This window comes from Sorex fumeus, unplaced genomic scaffold (assembly GCF_029834395.1).
Source record: "Sorex fumeus unplaced genomic scaffold, SorFum_2.1 ptg000054l, whole genome shotgun sequence".
Taxonomy (NCBI): domain Eukaryota; kingdom Metazoa; phylum Chordata; class Mammalia; order Eulipotyphla; family Soricidae; genus Sorex; species Sorex fumeus.
The window spans coordinates 29652503-29675477 of record NW_026606111.1 but is presented as its reverse complement, the minus strand read 5'-3'; the positions used below and the strand labels follow the sequence as shown (position 1 = coordinate 29675477).

Sequence of the window (22975 nt, the reverse complement as noted above, 5' to 3'; positions counted from 1 at the left end):
AACATTTCTTTGCTAGAAGAGGGAGATGCCGGAGCAGTAGCACAGCAGGTAGAGTATTTGCCTTGCACCCAGCTGTCCTGGGATCAATCCACAGCACCCCATAAGATCCCTCGAGCACTGCCAGGGAGTGCAGAGGCAGGAGTAAACACTAAGCACTGCCAGGTGTGCCTTCCCACCCCGCCAACCAAATAAAAGGGAAGAGGGAGCAGGGTCCCAACCAAAGAAGAGCATGTGGGAAGTTGCCGAAGAGGAGGTACAGGTTGACAAGTGTGCAGATCAGATGAGGATCACGAACCGCCACAGAGGCTCTGGACCTGGTCTGCAGCTGGAACCAGGAAGCCGAGATTGTCAGTAGGGGTGAGGTGAGCTGCTTCTCAGTGCCAGAAAGCCACAGAAAATACCTCACGGGCCTGTTTCTCACTCTGGATGCCTCCTGTTTTTGTGTTTTTGCTGTTTTTCTTTTCTAACATAGCTATAATCGTATATAATTGGGAGTCTGCTTCTCATCGTCAACTCTTCTTGAGGGAGAGGCTTTTACAGAGGGATTCCAATTACAGGACTATTACCTTAATGAAGGATAACAATTCCTAGGGAACAGTGTCTTTCATTAAAGCTTCATCCAGATGTCACTGAGAAAGGAGCAATCGTGGTCTCTCTCTTCTTTTTCCTGTCTCTCTGTTTCCTTTTTGGAAGGCAGTGCTCAGGGGCCCTGGGGTCACTTGGTGAAGCTTGTCCTGGCTGGGCAGACCTGGCCACTGTTTAGGGGACTTTGGTACCAAGGATCAAACTCAGGGCCTCCACACGTACTGTATGTGCTGTAGGCCTTGAGTCATCTTCCCAGCCCACCCCACCCATCCCCACATTCTTGCTGAGGGCAACGACAACCAGTACCCACCCATCAGGACTTGGCTTCTGGATTTCCATGTGGTCATTTTTCAGTGGTCTGAATGTCTCTTCAAATTATTCTTTCTTCAAAGCAGTGAGTGGTGGTACATTTTTCTGGGTCCTTTCATGCCTGCCAATGGCCCCTGTTCCCGTTGCTCTAGGACTAGTATTGTGGCCGGTAGGTGCGGATAAAGGTCAGAGGAGAGGGAGGTGACATGTCTGAAGCTGTTATAAAACCTCCCGGGCATGGTTTGGCCTGGCATCAAAGAAAGTCCAGAATTAATAATCAGAAAAAGAATGTGTGTTTCACCAAAGGAAGGAAAAAGGGGATCAGGAGACAATAAAAGGTTCACTCAGGGCTGGAGAGATAGTACAGCTGCTAAGGCACTTGTCTTGCACCCAGCTTCAAGCCCTGGCGTCCCTGAGCACTGCCAGGAGTGATTCCTGAGTGTAGAACTAGGAATAAACAAACCCTGAGTACCACCAAAATAAGTAAATAATTAAAACATAGTATTAAAACACTCAGTTGAATAGGATAAAGCATTATGTAAGGCATGGATAGAAAGGAAGGAGAGAAATTGAATAAGAGCCTTGAAGCCAAAGGGGAAAATGATGAAGTGGGTCAGCAAGATAATGTAAGTGTTAAGGTGCTTGGCCCTGGTTCAATCCTCAGACCACATGTGATCCCAGAACACTACCAGGAAAGATCCCTGAGCACAAAACCATAAGTAGCACTGCTGGCGCACCATTCAGTATGACCCCCAAACCATAAAGTATACTGAAATAAGACACTGAGACTATGGGATGTCGTCCTTTTGAGATGCGTGTCGTACCTGGGACACAGGCCAGAAGAACACCTCTGTTTGGTGAATTCTCTCATCACAGCTCAAACACATTCTCAGCATTGCCATATAACTGGCTTTTCTGCCTACCGAGGTTCAGAGCCATTCTTTGCATCAAGATGAGATGCAACTGCTGTGTGCTGATGGATTGTTGTCACTAAGAAATGAAAACACAAGTAGAAGCACTTTTCTGAGGTTTACACAGAAACTCAATTATGCATATCAGCCTTCTTGTTTGACTTTCAATTCCTTCCTTTCCTCTTTTCCTCCATTGCCCCATGTCCGCTATCATCCAGAAAGACAGTGAGTGATCTCCTGGGAATTCCTACTGTCCCTTCACCCCACTACCCAGACCCCACCCCTTTCTGTCATTGTCACCAGCTAAGTTATTCTAGAAAACATTAAACCCAGCTAGCTTCTGCTCCCCCTGTAAATGCCCGAGGCCACCCATGGCCTTCCAGACAGGCTGCAGATGCTTTCCTCAGTCTTTCAGTCCTTCCACACATCTTTATGGAGCATGTACCACACGCCAGGCATTGTTCAGACCACGTCTGTGCCATAGTCTCTGTGTCTCTGTTCCCCAGTGGCTTTGCTCTTTAAGAGGAAATGGCCTCCTGGCCTATTTTCTCAGCACCCAGTGCTAGGCATGTGTTTTCCCCAGAGCAGATTTTTCAAAGCACAACAGCAGGCGGCTGGATGGCACAGGAGAAAAGAAGATTATGTAAAGACCTTTAAGCATGATGGCTTTGGGTTGTGTGCTCTCATTTGACCCAATATTTGTCTTTAAGCCCTAGTCCGTCCTCTCCACCTATCGATGTAAAGTACGTTTTCCTAGCCTTGAGATAACTCTGCCTTGCAAGAAATGGACTCTGTAGTCCGCTCAGACTCCATTCTCAGGAGAACACCCAGGCCATTCTGTGCCCTGGCTCTCAACCGAGCACCTGGCAAAGCAGGCGCTTTCTCTTGGCCAAGGCGCTTTGATGGATGCCTTGGAAGCACTTTCCAATCTTTCAGCGCATGGCATCTGCCCGACCTTCTTGGCTGTGTCAAATCATTTGATAATGACTTGAAGAGGTAAAGGAAATCAATGACAGGAGTGGCGCTGTCCTTAAAGAATGGAAGTCCCGCCACTCTCCTCCTTCTGCCACACTCAGATGCCTTAGAGCCTAATCAGAACACAGATTCCTCTGGGCTCCTGTGGCCTAAATTCCTGGCCCCTGCCCTCCTGCTCCCCCTCCCCCCACCCAGCATGACCAGAGGCGCAGGTTTTCCTCAGAGAGAATAGGACACTCCCACCAGGAGACGAAGCTGAAAGTAACCTTAGCCTGGGGTGTTTTGTCCCCCTGCCCAGACCCCAGACTGTCTCCCTGAACTCTGGTACCCACTGCCTGAACAGCCCAGGAGCCCTGCTTTCCTGTCCCAATGTGAGGTTCCTCAGGGCCGGGAAGGCCAGTGCATGGCACTCACAAGCCCACCCGCTGCCCCTCCCCACCAGCTCTGCATTTCCAGTGACCTTTCTGTGCAGACTGCACCCTCTTTTTGCTTCTTTTTCCACAACAATAAACACTTGATGATCTTCCTTTATTCATTTTAAATAGCCTTTGTGGGGAATAGAGTGACAGCCCAGCAGGCTAGAGCACATGCTTTGCCTGTGGGAGGCCAGGGGCTAGTCTCCAGCACCACATGGTTGGTCCCCCACATGCCCCCACCTTAGCACTACCAGGAGCAATCTTCAGCTGGGAGTACCCCCCAGTACTTCTGGGTGTGGCCCCCAAACCAACATCAATAAATGGCCTGTGTGCATAGTGGTGCCAGAGTACTAACATGCCTGTGTATATTACTACTGCGGGGTTCATACAGAGAGCCTCCAGTGATTAGCTGGGAAGAGGGGGAAAGAAATGCAATTCTAGTCAGCATGGTTCCTCCTCAGGGTCACTCCTTTCTTCTCATCCCACTCTTTAATCCGCAATATCAGCCGAAAATTTTTGCTTTGTTCTTGTACCAAATTCAAACTTGCATCATCTTGTTTATTGCCCATGAAGACAGCTAGAGCGTATCAGGACCACATAGTCTGAGCAGGCACTGCACACCTGCCCTGCCTTCCTCCTGATGACCCTATACCAGATCATCTGAAAGGGCTTTTATGGGGAGGGGGTGGGAAGAGGGTACTGGGTGTCACACCCAGCTGTGCTCAGCAAATTGTGGAGTGCTGGGGTGTAAAACATGTACTCCTTCCCTTGGAGCTATGGTTCCAGCCAACCAGGGTGTTTTAAGGAGGATGGGGCAGGGGGGTGTCACCCAGCTGTGCTCAGTGCTTATTCCTGGCTCTACACTCAGAGATCATTCTTGGCTAGCTCAGGGGACCTTATGTGGTACTGAGGATCGAACCCCGATCAACTACATGCAAGGTATGCACCCCTAAGGGGGGTACTGTCATTCCAGCCCCTTAAGGATCTTTGTACTGGCCTTCTGCGGTGAAGCACCGGAACCTCCAGCAGAAGGCCAGTAGAGGAGAATGACCTTAAAGTGGGAAGCTCAGAAAACTTGCCAAATTTGGATGTCTGATATTCTGAGCTCTTTCCCATTGCTAAAATGCTCAGCTGTTCACATGTCACCAAAATTCAGGTTCTTTTGGTTTGGTTTGGTTTGGTTTGGTTTGGTTTGGTTTGGTTTGGTTTAGGGGCTACACCCCAGCTGTACTCAGGGCTTACTCCTGGCTCCATGCTCAGTGATCACTCTGTAGTGTTCAAGGGACTATATGTGGTATCCGGGTCTGAACCTGGGTTGACTGCGTGCAAGGCAAACACCCTCCCTGCTGTCCTGTCCTTCCAGCCCCCAGAATCCGGGGTCTTACAACTTCTCCTGCTGCAGACTTGGACAAATCACAGTTCAAGCCCTGACAATGCAGGAAAATAGTCTCTGAGATTCATGCAGGAAGCTGCACACGTGGAGAGCTGTCAAACACTGTTCATAAAAGACATTTCCCAAAAGACTGAAAGCACAGTAAATGCTGAGGCATCTATAGAGAAGTGAGGAAATTTGAGGCAGGTGAACTCATGTCACCCTTGAGGAGATACTGTGAGATGCGAAGCTGGAAATAGTGAGGAGGCTCTGCCAATGGAAAAGGGTTTTCTCTTCTTGCCTAGAGAATCTCAGAGGGGCTGGGAAATAGTTCAGTGGGTTGGAACACGTGCCTTGCATGCAGGAGCTCTGAGTTCAATCACCCACACCAGGTATAACTGCCCACCCCACTCCACCCCCCATAAATAAAAGCATTCTAATGGGAAAGGAAAAAAGAAATCTACTGAATTAAAAGTCTAGCTTAAAGAATGATAGGCACGTTTTAAAAGGACGGTATAGAGGATAGTAAAAATGCTCTCCACCTTACCTTGCAGGTGGCCCATGAGAGCAGAGTCAGAAGTAAGCCCTGAGCATTGCCAGATGTGGCCCAAGATATAGATGGGAGGGAGGGAGGGAGGGAGGGAGGGAGGGAGGGAGGGAGGGAGGGAGGGAGGGAGGGAGGGAGGGAGAGAGAGGGAGGCGCGCAAGAGAGAAGAGGAGAAAACAGCATAGAACAAAGAGAAGAAAATGCACTAGAAGTAGTAGTAGAAGTTCTGGCAGCTGTGCACAGAAGAGGCTGGAAAGTGAGAGCAGGAAACTTAACCTTGATTGGGAAGCTGAGAGGAAGCCTGTGCAAAATGCTGCAGATAGGACAATGCAGTCAAATGGCAGGAAGGCCCCCAGTCGGCTGGCCTGGAACATCTCAGCCGCAGTGATGGGGGATGGATGAATTGAAGCGATGCTGCCATGGCCGTATCTGCAAGCCCATGGTCTGGGGTGAAGGAGGCACACAGCAATCTGGGAAAGAGGGTTTGGAGCACCAGTGCCCCCCACCTCCCCAGCAGGTTATGCAGGTTTTTCTGGAAGCTGAGTACCACTGAAGTTTGGCAGGAAGAGTGTCCTTGGAAGAGTATCCAAGAGGGTCACTGATGCTGTACAGGGGACAGCGAGAGACAACCTTGATACAAATCAGGACCACAGGCCCATCCACATGAGCCGCCTGGCCCCAAGGTCCTCTCTGGGGTGGAGATCGGAACCAGGACTAGCTTTGTGAACATGACATTTCCCACTGGACGGTGGAGATCACCCCTCTGGGCGTCCATGCACTAGTGACCCCTGAGCTCAAGCTCATGATGGCCATGCCACCCGTCCACTGTGTGTGCTTACCTTTGGTTATTTATTTTGACAGTCCCTTCTCCCCCATCCTTTCATGGTTGTTGATATTATAGTAACCCAGGGTCACACAAACAAACACACACACACACACACACACACACACACACACACACACACCTGGCTGTAGTATTCTCACACAGCCATGATGCCCACAGTGTATTTGTGTGTCTTTGGTCCTGTGCATGCTCGCCGGGGACTGGACTCTTCTATGTGATGCTCATGAACAATTTGGTTACAATGCTCACCAGTGTTTGCTATGGTATTCCCACATATTTTAGTGGTAGTGCTCACCCCTTTAGTGGTGGCACTTAACACATACCTGGTTATGGCACAGGCAGAAATTCCTTGCATCACCAGAGCTGCCAGGATCATGATAGGCACATGAGGCAACATCAGGGATTGAACTCAAGACCTTACCCTAGCAGTCAGGTGCTCTGAGCCTCTGGTCTATATCCCAGACACCATACACTGAGTTTGAAATTCCCTGTCCTTTGGGCTGTGGATGTGGCTCAGCTGGAGAGCACATGTCTTTATGTGTGAGGCCCTGGGTTCAACATCTGACATTACATATCCCCATCCCAGGATTCTCGGGTATGGCCCCCACAACAATAAAATTTGGGGATAGGTGTTGGGAGGGGCACACCCAGTAATGCCCAGGGCCTATTCTGGGGTCTGTGTTCCAATGCACAGGGACCACATACATTGCTGGTATCAAACCGGACTGAGTCACATACAAGGCAAGCACCTTGTATGTGCTTACCACCTATACTACCTCCCCAGCCAAACCATAGAACTTTTTAAATGGAGTTCTGTCTTTTCTCTTTCTACCCAGTCTCCTTGAACAGGTGTGGCCCAAAATAAATCAGATGAAGTAAGCAGCAGAGCCACACTCTGCTCTCTTTTCCTGAGCACTCCAGGCACGCTGGAACGGGGTGTCATGGCTCCTGCCAGATCTGGCAGAATAGACACGCTTCAGAAGCAGACTTTATTATTATTATTATTATTATTATCATCATCATCATCATCATCATCATTTAGAAAGTCAATGCTAAAGTGCATTGACCATCCTTTACACAACAGCCCCAGAGAGTTCGGGCCAGCACTCTATTCCAGTGCATTTTTACCTCTGCAGGGATACATATGAGTAAATAAAACCAGTAAGTGGCCTCCCACCAACTTTGGTTTTATTGGCTAAGTGAGATCCATACAGAGCTGTTTCTGTTGCCAAGTGAGTTACCAAAACTTTTCCTTCCAAGGCTAGTTGGGTTGGGGGGCAGGGTAAGGAAATGCTGGTCTCCCTCCTTTGCCCCAAAGTCCCTCAGAACATTCCCCTGGAAATTCTAGTTGCCCCCTGCTTCCAGGGGGATGTGTTCTGTTATATTGGACTTGTACAGCTTCTTGTGTTCATCAGTATTTTGGTAAAATTGGAATAGACTTGTGTTCACCAATATTTTGGTGCAATTGGAATAGGTTAGTGGCCTATTGTGTTTGAGATAGCCAGGGAGTTCTCCACAGAATTAGGTAATGAGGCTTGAGATGTGAGTCCACAGTGCTGAGAGAGGGGAAAATGGGCTGCCACCCCAGAGGCCATGCCTACCTACTGCAGAGGCCACGTCCACTACTACGGAGGCCATGCCCCCTGGCAGCTCCAGGGATGCTAGGACAAGTTCATTCCAGTTGCCAGGCCCTGCGCACATGTAAGGACTGGGGCACTTGGCCAGTGAAGTTGGCGTACCTAGGAGAGGCTGCCCCCCTGCTGCCACCCCATCTGAGTATTCAAAATGTGTTTGTCAGGGGCCTGCGAGTGTGGCTCACTGGCTGAGCACTTGCCTTGTAGCATAAGGTTCACTCCCTAGCACTGCCCTCCACACCCACCTCCAGACGCAGCAAGATCTAATGTGCAGTCCCAGTACCATGGTACCATGCCTGAGCATCACAGCTAAAAATTGTTCAAGCACCATAAGGAAATGTATGCCCCCTGGTCTTCACAACAACCACAAAAGGGAATTGTGGGTGGGATTGAGTTTTCTGCCATTGGATGAGGATTTCAGCTAATTCTCCACAGAGCTGGCAAGCTGCAGAGAGGTCACGCATAATGTCAGGTATGGCACGGTGGCAGGGGCCCAGAACAACCCACAGCTCACTAATATAAGGGTCACCCCTGAAATGTGAGCAAGGTTATCGTCACATAATTAAATATAAGGGCCACTTCTACAGCAGTGGAAGGTATGATAGATTTATCGCTGCCCGAAATTCCAGCTGCAGAGTAGAATGCAGGATAAAAGGGTTTGGACAAGCATGAGGCTGTGATTAACAGGACCAATATGAAGCCAGCTCCAGTGTTACTTCAATAATTTTTTAAAAACATAATTAATAAGACTCCCAAAGTCATAATAAAACCAAAAGAAAGAAAGGAAGGAAGGAAGGAAGGAAGGAAGGAAGGAAGGAAGGAAGGAAGGAAGGAAGGAAGGAAGAAAGAGAGAAAGAGAATTGTAACAGATGGTAGAAGTCTGGGTGTGTTCCCCAGAACAAGATTGAACCTGGGCCTATTTCCTTTGTCCAGACTGGCAGAGTTCTAGCTGGCCTGTGTCTTTAGTTACAGTAGATGCTGTATTCTTCCACTGCCAGCAATAGGGCAAGAGAAATGGGGTAGAAATCTAGGTTTCTCTATGGCTTGAAATCCTGTTGCCTTCGTCGACCCACCGAATCAGAAATTGGGATGGAGTCCAGATTATACACGAGAGGCATATAAGCAGCCAAGACTGATAAGGGTTTAGCAGGAGATGGCAGACTGTGATGGGCAGTGGGTGCGGCTGGGGGGGTGGGAGGAGGAAGGAACAGTAAAGAATGGTGCCTGACAGTGATGGAGAGAGGGGTCGAGGCATGGCCTCCGCCTCAATGTGGGATTTCCTGTTCTGTGAAGGATGCCAGCATGCAGGGATCCTCCAAAGGACGCCCCGATGTCTCCTGACGCCTGATATCCCACCCCTTAGCAGCTCCCCTGAGTCACAGAGGTCTCAGCAAACCTAACCAAGGTCATCAGGAAGCATAAACCCTTACTGAAGAGACGATGCCTCCCCCATCAAAGTCACCACATCACAAGCTGCTGTGGGGTTTGGGGTTCTGGTCATGGCAGCTGCTGCCAACCTCAGATTGTGGGACCCCAAGAGCTTGCCCAGGCATGAGGAAACCAATTTATGAAGTTCATGAACAGCTTATAGAGGCTGTAAACAAGCGAGTGTCGTTTCCTTCTATGAGGGTTTGGGCTGATTGGTTGGTATTTGTGCCGCACACAGAAGTGCCCAGCAGCTGCTCCAGATTGCTTGCTGGGGGTTCTCCAGGCGATGCTCAGGGGACCGTGCAGTGCCAGGGCTCAAACCTGAGTCATGCAGAGCCTGTCTGTGCTCAGCCCATCGAGCGCTCTCTCCAGCTCTCCATGGGGGGTTTTGGTTGGTTGCATGGGTTTTGTCTACTTCATTCATAACTTTTGTCAGCTCAGTTGAAGTGCCATGTACATACAATAGCGGTCACTAATATTTGGAGGATTGCACTGAGTGTTAGCAAACATGAACCATCAGAACAGGATATAGACCACTACCACCACCCCCGCCCCAAGAGAGGGGGGAACAAATCCACCCCTACCCGGGTTTGTGTGTGTGTGTTGTGCATTTTTAAAGGGGCTTTCAAAGTAAATAAATAAAGACTAGGTGAGGGAGATAGATGGAGCCAGAGAAACCTAACGTATTTCCTCGCTTCTTTTGCAGAAACTGCATGCTGTCCCCTGATCCCAAGCCTGACCACCACCCCTCTGTTCCCTGCAACCCCACCCGGCCCCTGGCAGCCACTGCTCTGCTTTCTGTCACAGCAGCTCTGTCTTTTTTTTTTTTTAATGAATTTCACAGAAATGAAATCACAGAGTGTGCTGCCTTTCGCGTCTGGCTGCTTTCACAGACAATGCTTTTAAGACTCATCATGGGGTTTTCACTCAGATCAGTTGTGCCTGCCCTCCCCCCCCTCCCCCGGTCTCCTTCCTCAAAGTGGTGCAGCCTCCCATGCAAGACCAGGTTCAGGTCTTGGGCAAGGTGCACCCTGGGGATTTCACCGCTCAAGGGAGATTGTTCTCTCACTGCTTGTCTCTGCAGGCATGAACAACCGGGAGGTGCTGGAGCAGGTGGAGCGCGGCTACCGGATGCCCTGCCCGCAGGACTGCCCCATCTCTCTCCACGAGCTCATGATCCACTGCTGGAAAAAGGACCCCGAGGAACGGCCCACGTTCGAGTACTTGCAGGGCTTCCTGGAAGACTACTTCACGGCCACAGAGCCCCAGTATCAGCCTGGGGAAAACCTGTAAGGGCCAGGTCTGGAGAGAGAGGCCTTGCGTGAGGCTTCCCCACCCCTTCCCATTAGCTTTCAGTTCCGTAGCCAGCTGCTGCCGGCAGCCTGATCCGTGCAGGAGAGGAGATTGCATGTGACTCTGAAGCTGACGAACTTCCACGGCCCTCATTACTGACTCTTGTCCCCATATCCGAACCTCCGCTGTGAAGCCTACGAGACAGAATCTTTGTTATTTCTCAGACTTTGGAAAATGCATTGTATCGATGTTATGTAAAAGGCCAATCTCTGTTCCGTGTAAATAGTTACTCCAGTGCCAACGATCCTAGTGCTTTCCTTTTTTAAAAATACAAAATCCTATGTGATTTTAACTCTGTCTTCACCTGATTCAACTAAAAAAAAAAGTATTATTTTCCAAAAGTGGCCTCTTTGTCTAAAATAATAAAATTTTTTTTCATGTTTTAACAAAAACCAATCAGGACAGGTGTTTGGGTTTTTTTTTCCTTTTTTTATGATCTGAATATATATAATATATCCATCCCTGTACATACACCATGTGGGTGCTAACATGGAGACCTTGGCTAGAGTGGACCACAAGCTTCAGGACCCAGAAGTAAGGAGTTGACAGCAAAATCAGCAGAAATACACTGGTGGTATTCTGAAAACCAGTGGCCTCATTTTTGGCTTTTGCAAAGCATGATTCTCTCTCTCTCACTTTTTTTTAAATTTGGAGTGCACTTTTTTTGGTTTCTTGACTGTACCTGTAGATGACTGTTCACTCTGCCTCATTCAGCACCCCCAGCTGAATTCATCAATTGTGTTTCCAGTATTTGCTTCACCTGCAATCTGTACTTGAGACTTAAAAGTGAACAGATTTAAGCGAGCCAGCGGCCAGTGCTCCCAGGGGACCTGGAAGACGATGCCACACAAACTTCTTGTATAAAAATATGAATGCTGAAATGTTTCAAACTTTTTTAATTTAATAAACCTTGTAACCACACTTACCTGGTCTAAAGCCCATAGCATTGTAGTCATGGCAACCTGCTAAACTTTCTCATGCAACTAAAAACTTATGGGGGAGGGGGCTGGGAGGGGTTGTACATTCCCCATTGTAAAATAAGTGTTTTAAATGTCCTGTACTGTTAATGAAATGACTTTCTATTTGTCCAGAAGTTCTCCAGTGGAATAACTATGCACTACTTTACATTTCATGGGGATGCACAAAAAAAAAACGAGAAAAAATTGACATTTTTAGTTGATGTTTGTACCAACCTTGAACTACATATGTTTGACAACAAATCAAAAATCCTATTTCTATTAAGTTTTTAATACCAAGTAGAAACTCTGAAGTCTTAATTCTTTTTTTGTTATGATTTGTGAGTTTACATTTTTAAATTGTTTAACTTTCTTAATTTAGTAATTAAAAAGAGAGCCTTTTACATTTGAAATTTTTTTGTTTATTTGTTTAAGTCATGGAATAGTAATGATATCTGGCCTATGCCAAGTGGTAAGATATCACCTGATGAATTTAGCCATTGTGTGATGATTTCCAAAGGACAGATACCTTTAGAACACCAAGGGTAGAGTACCCACACTCCAGAAATACAGGATTGTTGTCTAGTTAACTCAGAAGATGGTTAGAGCAAGGCTAGGCGTACTTTAACATTGTAATTGGTCAGGTATTATCTTGAACTGGAGTTTGCTGTGTTCCACTTGTAGGAAAAAGACAGAAGAACCTTTCTTGTCCTGGAGTCAGTATCTAGGTTTCCCAGTGTCTTCATCGCTGCAGTGAAGATGCTGCAGGGAAAGGGCAGTGTGGACCCAGCTGTCTGTTCAGGTCTCTGCTCCATCAGCTGCAGGACCCGGAGAGCTTCAGGGACTCCCTCCCTGCCCAGTAGGAATGAGAGGTCTGAATGGGCTGCACTGAGGCCCCTACAGATCTGATTCTGTGGTTCTAAGATGCCTGGTGTCATGTGAAATCAGAGAAAGAGAAAAGTTTTCCTGTTGAAATAACCTTTACATTTAGAAAGGGTTTCCAAGTGTGTGTGTGTGTGTGTGTGTGTGTGTGTGTGTGTGTGTGTGTGTGTGTAGCGGGAAGGGCTAGCATTATTTAAAAGGTGAAATCAAGGAATTTTCTGTTTCTTCTTTTTATTTTTCTTTCCAATACTGGGAGCAAATGCCGGACCTCACATAAGCAAAGCAAGAGCTCTAAGTGCTCTAAGCTGAGCTATGTACCCATGCCTCAGAGATTTTTCTGTGTGTGTGTTTGTGTGTGTGTGTGTGTGTGTGGTGAAGGAGAACATTTTCCTGCTTACCAAGATTTTGTGGCATTGTTTTTATATCACTACCATGGAAAATTGACAAACTGAAATTCCAAAGGTCTGATTAGTATGTACAATTATTTTATTACTGGGCAAATATTAGCACATTCTAGATATTTCCAAAATAATTTTGTTTTCTATCTTCATATTCCACAAGGTTGGATAATTTGCTAATATGCTTGAGAAGGATTTTGTGGTTTCTACTTCATCATTCAGAAAGTTCTGAGAAATCATAACAACCTATTTTAAACAAAGATACTTTTTAAAACAAAGTATCTTCAAACTAGAGAGAGAGTGTAGCGTTGCTCAGTTGCTCTGAAGTACCTTCTATGAAGCAAAATTTAAGGACTGGGGTTAACTAGAGGTCATTCTTAGAAAATGCGGCCTGCTGGAACTGTTTGGAAAACTCCACAGCAGATCCACAGAAGGAAAATGAAAGCATAGCTATTAATATGATATCAGAGACATTCCACATAACAGATTTTTCCATCCAAGAGGTGGATATGCCATTACAAGAGATTTTCCTGAGTTAGAGCAGGGCAGGCGGAAAGTGCTATATGGCTCCTTCCTTCCCAGCAACCTCTCAACTTCACAAAGTGCCAAAGTTGGTAGCAGGAACTGAATACACTAACCAGAAAGTTCTAAATGTTAAGGGACCTGAGCAACAAATGATGACTTTTTTTTTCCCTGTCTTTAATAATGAGGCAGTGAGTACTTCCTGTTTTTCTAGGAGAGCCAATATCTGTCTTAACGAGTTCTTTTCACTTTTATTGATTTTTTTGGTTCTGTGTGTTTGCAGTTTTTTGTTTGTTTGGGTTTTTTTTTTTCTGGCTTTTTGGGTCACACCCAGCAATGCTCAGGTTACTTCTGGCTCTGCACTCAAGAATTACTCCTGGCACTGTACAGTAGGACCATATGGGATGCCAGGGATCAATCCCAGGTTGGCTGCATGCCAGGCAAACATCCTACCTTCTGTACTATCACTCTGACCCACTCTTTTCACTTTAAAAAAAAAATCAAATAGAAGCCACTGAAAAACAACAACTTGGCCAGACTCAGACATTTCCTTGTGGTGGTGATGTCTCTTCACCTGGGGCTCACTGAGCCCATCACTCCTCTCTGAGGCCACTTGGTACCTGGAGGTGCGGGGAGAAGTAGAGATCATCCTTGGGGAGCAGAGACACCCTCATCTTCAGGTATTGGTGTCTGTACTCAGAGCCTAGATGATTCCACCTTGGTTGTGGCAAAGAAACCCACAAACTGGGAAGAACCGCAGCAAAGAAAAGGAGACTGGACAATTTCACAAGAAGCGCTGGGGGTTTTCACAAATCCTCAAATAGAGCCGTACATGCAAGACTTCCTGGCAAGTGCCAGAGAGTGTTTACCTGCTGGGGAAAGACATGAATCCTCCTGTGGCTCCATCTCAGCCCCAGAGGACTGGCCTCGTAGTGCTGGAACTCTAGCATTGGACCTGGTTTCCTCTGGGATAGAGAACGTGTGCCATGTACATTGGAATGATTCTTTCCGACATCTTGAAAACAGGTAAGATTTGGGCAGCGTTCCCAGAGAGACATGCCGACCTTGCTGTCCAAAAGGCAGCATCTGCTCCTTTGTCAGAACTCTGGGAAAAAGAACCTCACTTGAGGAAAACAAGCATTTATTTCCTAATACTTTGTATTTAGATAAAATAGTGTTTGGTCAATTTGTTCCTGGAAGATATTTGTAATAGGTTTGTTGGCTTTCTTACCACTGGCTCTTCTGCAGTTGAAATTTAATTAGGCTGTCTAAAATATTTGCTGGAAGGAAGAGGGGAAGGGAAAGGAGAGGGGAAGGAAGAACATCATTTTGAGGTGTGGTGGAAGATAAGCTCAAATTTTTATTCTAAGAATAGTATTGTAGGGTACAGTTATATTAAAGCAGGAAATAGCTGTGTATATATGTATGTACATATGCTTTTTAAAAAAATTTTTTATTAAAAACACTGATTTACAAAGCTGTGATGTATATAGTTGTATCAAGCATTTAGTGTTGCAACACCACCAGCGTGACCTTCCCTCCACCAATATCCCCAGTTTTCTGCTCAATTCCAATCTGCCCCCTTTGGCACATAAGAAATTTACTTTATTTGCTTATTCCAACAAAACTTTAAGAGCTGGCAAATAGAATGATCAGAAAATAAATAAGAGCCAATTAATGAGTACTATCTGATTTTGACCTATGTAAATAAGAAAATCAAAATCATTTAATACAATATAAAATGCCAATTCTTATTTGCATATATGTTTCCAACTCGAATATAAAGTATGTTACATTAAATTTTATTTTATACTCAGATCTCCTGAATTTTTTAGATTAAAGTCTCCAATGGAGACGTTACTGGGCCCACTCGAGCAAATCGATGATCAACGGGAGGGCCTTTACTTACTTACTTTAATTTCTGAATGAAGCTCAGCTCAAGGCAGTGGAGTCTGGCTGGAGATAACGTCATCGATGATGGAGTGTGGAAGCTGTTGGTTCTGTTTGGGCAGGCACTGCGCTGACCCACCTTGCTTCGGGTGCCGGGGCATCACATATATTTTTGTTGTATTCTTAAAAGTAAATGATAAGCAAGAAGAAGAAAATAATGGGGCTGGGAAGGAGGGATAGATCTTTAGGGATAAGGATGTGGCTCAAGTAATGGAGCACATGTCTTTTATTTATTAATTTTTTCATTTTCATCTTTTTTTTAATTTTTATTAGTGAGACACCATGAGGTACAGTTGTAGATTTACAAATTTTGTGCTTGGGTTTCAATTATACAATGATCATATACCCATCCCTCCACCAGGGCCCATTTTCCACCACCATGGATCCCAGTATCCCTCCCACCCCCCATCCCCCCTACCCCACCCAGTATCCCTCCCACCCACCCCCCATCCCACCCCGCCTCTGTGACAAGACATTCCCCTCTGTTCTCTCTCTCCTTTTGGGTGTTGTGGGCACATGCCTTTTAATGCACTGAGATTGATTCCAGGCACCACATGTGCTCAATCCAGCACTGCCAAAAGTGATCCTGATTCCCCAAGTAATACTTGGGTTGGTCCCCACAAGTAACAAAAAGAAAAACAGAATGTTTACTAGTATTGGAATATCAAGAGGACCTTCACAATTGACACACACACATATACACATCTGACACACACACATATACACATCACACACACACACACACAATACCCAGAGAGCAAAGGCAGAATGTTTTTATAAAAGTGAATTATGCCATTCTTCCCAACATGTAAAATACTTAGAATCCCATGGAAGCTATCCCTTTATTTTTATTTTATTTATTATTATTATTATTATTATTTGCTTTTTGGGTCACACCCAAAAAGGGGTTACTCCTGGCTCTGCACTCAAGAATTACTCCTGGCGGTGCTCAGGGGACCATATGGGATGCAGGAAATCGAACCCGGGTTGGCCGCGTGCAAGGCAACTGCCCTACCAGCTGTGCTATTGCTCTAGCCCCTATATCTTTATTTTTAAAATATTAACCATAACTATCTCTCCAGCCTCTCAGTTAAGGGACTAATGAGATAATACAGCAAGTAGGATGCTTGCCTTGAACACAACCAAACTGGGCTCAATCCCAAACCCCCCATTTAGTCCCCCAAGCCCCATCAGGAATGGTCCTTGAGTTCAGAGTCAGGCTTAAGCCCTGAGCACCTCTGGGTGTTGCCCCAAAGCAAACCGAACCAAACCAATTAATTCTGAAGTTTAAACAAATAAACAAGCCATTCTTTAGTGTGACAGGGACTATCCTAAGAATGTGATCAGTGACAACTGCTCCTCCCAAAATTGGGATATTCCTTTTCAGATAACTTACTACTTTTTTAATAATGTATGTAAAGTTGCTTTACTTTTAGGGTCCTCCCAAGCATCTCCTTGAGGACTGGGGGGCCACTTTAGACATTACTCAGTCCATCTGTGTGGGCTGGTTGGTTCTGTGTTCAGGTCTGTTACTTGAACTCTTGTTACTGGTTCAGGCCCAGGTGTGCTGGGAGCCACCAGGGCCACATCTGGTGGTGCTCGAGGAACTATATGGTGCTAGGGTTAGATCTGTAGGCTTCCACTTGCCAGGCATGTGCTCCAGCCCTTGGGACTACCTACTCAGCCTGAATATAACTCCCCTATAAATGCAGTCTCCTTTCCAGGTGGTAAACTTTCCAAGAAGAGAAACATCTAGTGGGTTCCCCATTTTTCTCGTTGCACCTAGAACAATGAGCTGGTGGTAAATGCACAATGGATGATGAAGTGTCAGATGTGTGATGGCATGTGATGTGGGATGAAAGATGCCTCTGTGAATAAACCCCTTACCTAGGAAGCAGCTGAGCACACTGGGTTTTCTCTCTCCTGCCCTTTATGAATGAATTTGCAGTCACCAAGTTTTCAGATATGAATGAAAGGTCCAACCTAGCTCCTGAAGCAAGCACGGTTAGTATTTGCCAAACTTTTCATCTAAACTCTTCCCAGTGCCAGTGTAATAAACTTACATCCCCTGGGACTGGTTGCTGGCAGTCACTCTGACTTTGCAATATATCAGAATTGGATCATATTCTCCTTAAGATAATATATTCATCCTCACATAGTATTTTCCTCTGTTCCTTGGGCTATGCATTATTAACCAATCTATGGCTTGAAGCACCCCTGACTGACCACTGCACAACCCAGGGTGTTCCTGTGCTCTACTTGAGCACAGCACAAAGAGATTATTCTTAGACTATTCCTGTTAGCACTGGAGATGGAGTACAGAAGGTAAGGCACTTGCCTTGTACATGCTTCAAATCCCTGCCCCTGCAATATGATTCCCTGAAATTCATCAGGGACCATTATTCCTTAGCAAAGATCCAGGAAAAGTCCCTGAGCACTACCTGGCATGACCCAGCCCCCCCATACATATTCCTGCTGATGTGAAAATACTGTGATTAAATCTACTAATATGGATTCTCTTGTCTGATTTCTTTTCTCCAACCTCTGACAGAGAATGAAACAGATGAAGTGGCTGGCAAAAGAGGAAAGTCATGCAGAGTCACCTTGCATGAAGGTCTGGCCAGGCTGGCCTGCTTGTCCAAGATGAGACCAATGGGAGAAGACAGGATAGAAATATTGAGCAAGGAGGAAGAAGCAGAGCTGGGATGAATGAAAGAAGCATTTGCCAAGTCTGTCCCAGGCCATGGGATCACAGTAGATATGACTGTGGATAGTATTAGCAATACACCGTTTGTCTTCCAATTCTATTTGGATGTGTATCATAGCCTACTCCTGTACTTAGTACTAAAAGACAAAAAAGACAGGTACTCTAAGGCTGGAGACTCATAAAGAGGAGCCTAGTGGAGGAGTGCCCCAGAAAGAGGAGTACAGGGATGCCTCCTAGGGGAGTTGAGACCTGGACTTAGTCTTAAAGAATAATTAGAAGTGCATTATGTTCTGTTTAATGATAGGGACCCAGCGTTTTTGTTGTTGCTCTGGATATGTTTTTTTCTGATTCCTTCTCGTCATTGAGGGTCAACTCATGCTTTGAATATAGAAGATGCTTAGCAAATGTGTCTGGATGATGGAAATCAAAATCACACATGGAAAACAATCTCTCTCTCTCTCTCTCTCTCCCTCTGCCCCCTCTCCCTCTCCTCCGCTCCCCCTTTTCCTTCCTCTCTCTCTCCCCCCTCTCCCCCTTCCTCCTCTCCCTCTCCACTCCTTTTTCTCTCCCTGCCTCTCTCACACAGAGTACATATGTATGTACATCATTGAATCTGATTAGTGGGCAGTTAGCAGGAGGGAGTGGTAGATGACAAAGAGTTTCATTTTAGGCAGGTTGTTTGCTCTAATGTCCCAGCTGCAGTGCAGAATGAAAGATGTTTATAGAGCATGAAGATAAAAAGAATTGCTTAGAAGAGGTTTGTAGTACCTCCTTACTACCTCTCTTAATAATAATTAGTAGGAGTTTTTCTCCCGTTTATGAGTCCATTGTCATTCTTTCCACTCCTTCATTGACTTACTAAGGCTATTTTGCTTGAATCATCATACAATATATAAAGTCAGCAATAAAGGTATATACTAGCAACTGTGAGGCTCTCGAGTTGTTTTGTTTTGCATCTTTTCCCTTTGGTTAATTATCAAGTTCCTGCTTGGTAATAATCAATGAGTAGCTAATTGGAAGCAAGAGAGAATAAAATAGGCATTATTCAGATAGCATTTTTAATGAAAAGTATACATGTAATACTGTGGGGAAATATTACTAAATAGCAGGAGATTTTATCTTTTTTTTTCTTTCACCTGTTTACCAAAGGATTCATTTAAAGTCACTCCTGAACTAAATCCAGGATGTGAATCCTTTCATTTTTAGACACCTCCCAAAGGGTGAGCACTGGATGATGCCAGGAGAGAGGAGGAGCCTCTGGAGAGCCCCAGGACCCCAGCTACCCTAACGAAGCCTGAAGGTTCAATCCCCAGAGGACAGCGAAGAAATGGTAAGCAAATGGCAGCAGTTGCCTAGAGAATTAGGGAATGAATAACAATGCATTCTGCTAAATTAACCGTATTACATTGTGCACAGCAAAGTGATGGGAAGACTCTTTAAAAATTGAATAATAATTTTCTCACATCATTTGTGTAGAATGAATAATTTTCCTACTTCAGTGGACTTTAGTTGGATTTAAAGTAGGAAGAGCTTCAGCACTGTTCACCAAAGCATAGTGGCAAGATAATTGGGAGGGGGGAGAGGATGCAAACCACAACCAGCACATTCCCGTGTGAGCTCCTTGGTCTCCCTCCACTCACCTGCACGTGTCGGAAAACATTTGTTTTTACATTCCTGAAGGTCTCAAAATCAAAACTGGGAGCACTCATCTTTGTCCCTGCTATCACTAAGCCATGACCGCACCATGTTTGATGAGGCAGTGGGGGTGCGGGGGGGATGGAGGTGGGGAATCAAAGCAATGCTTCATTCAGTTCAGTATTTTTCTGCTCTCATTCAAATAAGCACTGGGTTTGTAGAGAAAATGGAAGTGTAGCAAAGCCCTCCTTAAAACAGCAAGCCAAGAACAAAAGCAATGAGTGCCCAGCCACAAAACCAAGGAGCCCTTGGAAGAGAGTAGATCAAAGAAAAGGCTCTGCAGGCTGGATCTGGGCTTCGCAAGCCAGCGCACAATGGAGAACATTGTTCCCACCGTAGAGGTTTTGCAGTTCACAATCCATCTGAAATAAAACGGTATCGTGTAATCCTCCTTGACATTCAGAAGCTGCACTATTGCTATGAGCTGTGATATTTGTTCATGACTAACGTCAATTTTTAGAAGCAGAGTAGGGGGCAGCGCGGCGGGAGTCCTAGGGGAGTCCCCAGAACCCTTCCCTTCCTCCAGCCGTGTCATCCTTTCCTCTCATCCTCTTCACTCCTATCTTCCCTCCCTGCCCGAAACCACAGAATTTTTGTTGATCTGTTCCTTCATCCTCTTCTTCTCTATAATCAACTTCACAGAGATCACTGTTTACTTCTCTTTTTTGGGCAGGGATGGGGATGGGAGGGGTGGAGCGGAAGCACACCTGGCCCTGCTCAGGGGTCACTCCTGGCTCTGTACTTAGGAATTACTACTGGCAGTGCTCGAGCAACTCTATGGACAAGGATCAAATCCAGGTAGGCTGCTGTACTATCTCTCCAGCCCCAACTGTTTGCTTATTAAAGTCAGTCTTTCTTTAGTTCTGTTTCGGGCCCATACCAAGTGGTACTCAAGGAATACTCCCAGTTCTGTGCTTGTTGTGGCCTGGTACTGCATGTGACCCCCACAAGCAACACCCAGAGCTTGGGGGGGGGGGTGAGAAGGGTGCAAATGCAGTACCAAGATTGAACTCAACCCTCCTGCATGTGCTCATGCTCAGCCAATTGAACTCACTCCAGATAAACTGCAGTTAATCTGTTTGTTTGGACTGTTCCAAAGATGGCTACATTTGTCGGCTTCTTCTCTGCAGTCTTCTTTAGTTGATCTAATACTGTCTTCTCTGTAACTCTGCTTGCCCCATTGACTCAACTTTGAACCCCACAAATCTCAACTTCATATTCCTTGGGTTCCCATCATGACTAGGCAGTGAGGTGTTCCCCAATCCTACTGCTTCTCCCAAAATCTTTCTTTCTTTCTTTCCCACCAACTCTTGCCACTGACCTAAAGTTAGAGACTATTTTGTTTCTTTGTAGTTGCCCCTAGCAATAAATTGTCTTTTGGCAAATTAGAAAAAGTTGCCCTATCTCGTAATTGGTCTCATTCTCCTGACCCTGATAGAGCTTCAAATGTGGAACTTTTTAAAATCTCAGGGCTAGGATGAAGAAGACGTTACTGGGGCCCGCTCAAGGCAATCGATGAACAACAGGATAACAGCCCTATCTCAGGATACTCTGTGGCCACTTGCCAAAAACAAAACAAAACAAAACAAACCATGAAAATCAGGGTCGTGAGTAATATCAAAGGGAGCATGATTTGCATGTACCTGATTGCATCTTGATTCCCACAGCCACTAGGGGCCCCCAAGCATCACTAAGTGTGAGTATCACTGGATGTAACATTGGTGGGTCCTGACAACCACTATCTGGTGGTTTCTAGCACCTCAGAACTGTGGGCAATGCATCACTGGGCTTTAAGGGTTGATTGGCCTGATTGGCCAAGATAACCGGGGTGGCCTTCAGGCCCTCGAAGCATGGCTTAGGAGAACAAAAATTATTTCCAAGGGATGGTGACTAATGAATGGTTCCCCCCAGAATTATACAGTGCACAATAGGTGTGACTGTCTCTGTCTCTGGCAACCGTGTAAGTGAAACACTATCCTGGAGCTCTGCATTTATAAAGCAAAGCTGGGGACTGAGGAGAGAGCTCAGTGGACTGAGCACATGTTTTGTATACAGGAGTCCCAGGTTCAATGCCCAGCACTGCATATGGTACCCTGAGCATTAGCAGGAGTGACCACTGAATAGTAAGCCAGGAATGGTCCCTGAAGACTGCTGGATATAACCCCCCATACATAAATTAAATTGAAAATCAGAGGCATAGTAGGTCCATGTTGCCGTATTTTTTTATTCCATTTTAGGCATCATGATTTGCAATATCGATAAGAGCAGGTTGTCATGCATAAAGTATTTCAACACTACACTGTCAGCCAGACAATCAGCCTTCATTCTTCCATTCACCATTATCCTAGTGTCCTCTCTCAGCCTCCCTGCAGTGATATGCTTCCTACTAAAGACCAGGTCTCCATTTCTGTTGCCTTTGGGCATTTGTTGTTTTCTTAGCATGTGTCTTTCTATCCTGAATAAGAGAGAGATCTTCTGACTCACTTCACTCAGCATGATACTCTCCAGATCCAGCCACACAGCAGCAAATTGCATGATCTTGCCTTTTCTTACAACTGACTAGTATTCCATTGTGTTTCTTTACTTTCTTTATCCAGTCATCCATTCTTGGCATCTGGCCTTATTTTTATGACAGTTTGCAATTTCAAAATCTTTCAGCCATAATCCCCAATGGCTGAGGGGCAGTTTCTGGGAGAGATGAGGCACCCAAACAGCTGTATTTATGAAAGAAAAGGCTTCTTCATTCAGCCTTAGATTTGGTCCACTAACTGAACAGACAAGTGTTAATTTTTTAGAAGGAGGTAACTCAGAAATGGAAAACTGTGAAGCCTGAATATTGGCAGTGCGAGAGGGACGTGGACTTGGCTTACGTGTGTGTCTCTTATTATCCCTCTGTGGCATTGGCTGCTGAATTTCTCACTGATTATCCCATTTCTTCCCTCCCTCCTTTATATTCAGTACAACCTGCATACTCTAGTGATCTCTTGCTGTAAAACAAATCACTACCTTCCAAAAATGGAAACTTTTCTTTGTAGTTCTCAGATCAAGCTAGAACCTTTTGCTTGCAAGGCAAGTAATCTATGACTGAGCTACATCCCAAGTCATTGCCAGATCTTAGTCAGTGGGCCATGCATGAAATTTGGGTTCAGTCCCAGGTACCAAAAAAAATAATAATAAAACCTTAATAGCAAACATAGTATCATTTTGCCCGTTAGCCTATGCTTTGTATTCACCAGGGATCAGCCGTCTGTCCTGCATAGAGCCAGAAGGCCCAGCCATAGTGGTGGCACCTGCTTCCAGGATGGCTCGGATATATGGCTGGTCAGTTACTTCTGACTGCTGCCCTGGGGCTCATCAGAGGCCACTAGTAGGGACTTTGGTGCCTTTCTGCTTGGGCTTTCGGTGCCTACATAGGCTATTTGCCAGGTAGAGGCTGTATCAAACCACTAATCGAACTACCTCGGCTGACTTCTCCCATGGACAGAGATAAG

At 45.8% G+C, this 22975-nt stretch overlaps 1 protein-coding gene across 1 annotated transcript in view; it reads left to right on the top strand.

The window, feature by feature from the left end:
• Positions 1–11295, top strand: part of FYN (FYN proto-oncogene, Src family tyrosine kinase) — a 121614-nt gene extending 110319 nt beyond the window's left edge. Inside the window, exon 12 of the mRNA XM_056125010.1 lies at positions 10106–11295. Coding sequence (XP_055980985.1) covers positions 10106–10314 — 209 coding nt within the window. The 3' untranslated portion in view covers positions 10315–11295. The remainder of the gene's footprint in view (positions 1–10105) is intronic.
• Positions 11296–22975: the final 11680 nt, after the last annotated feature.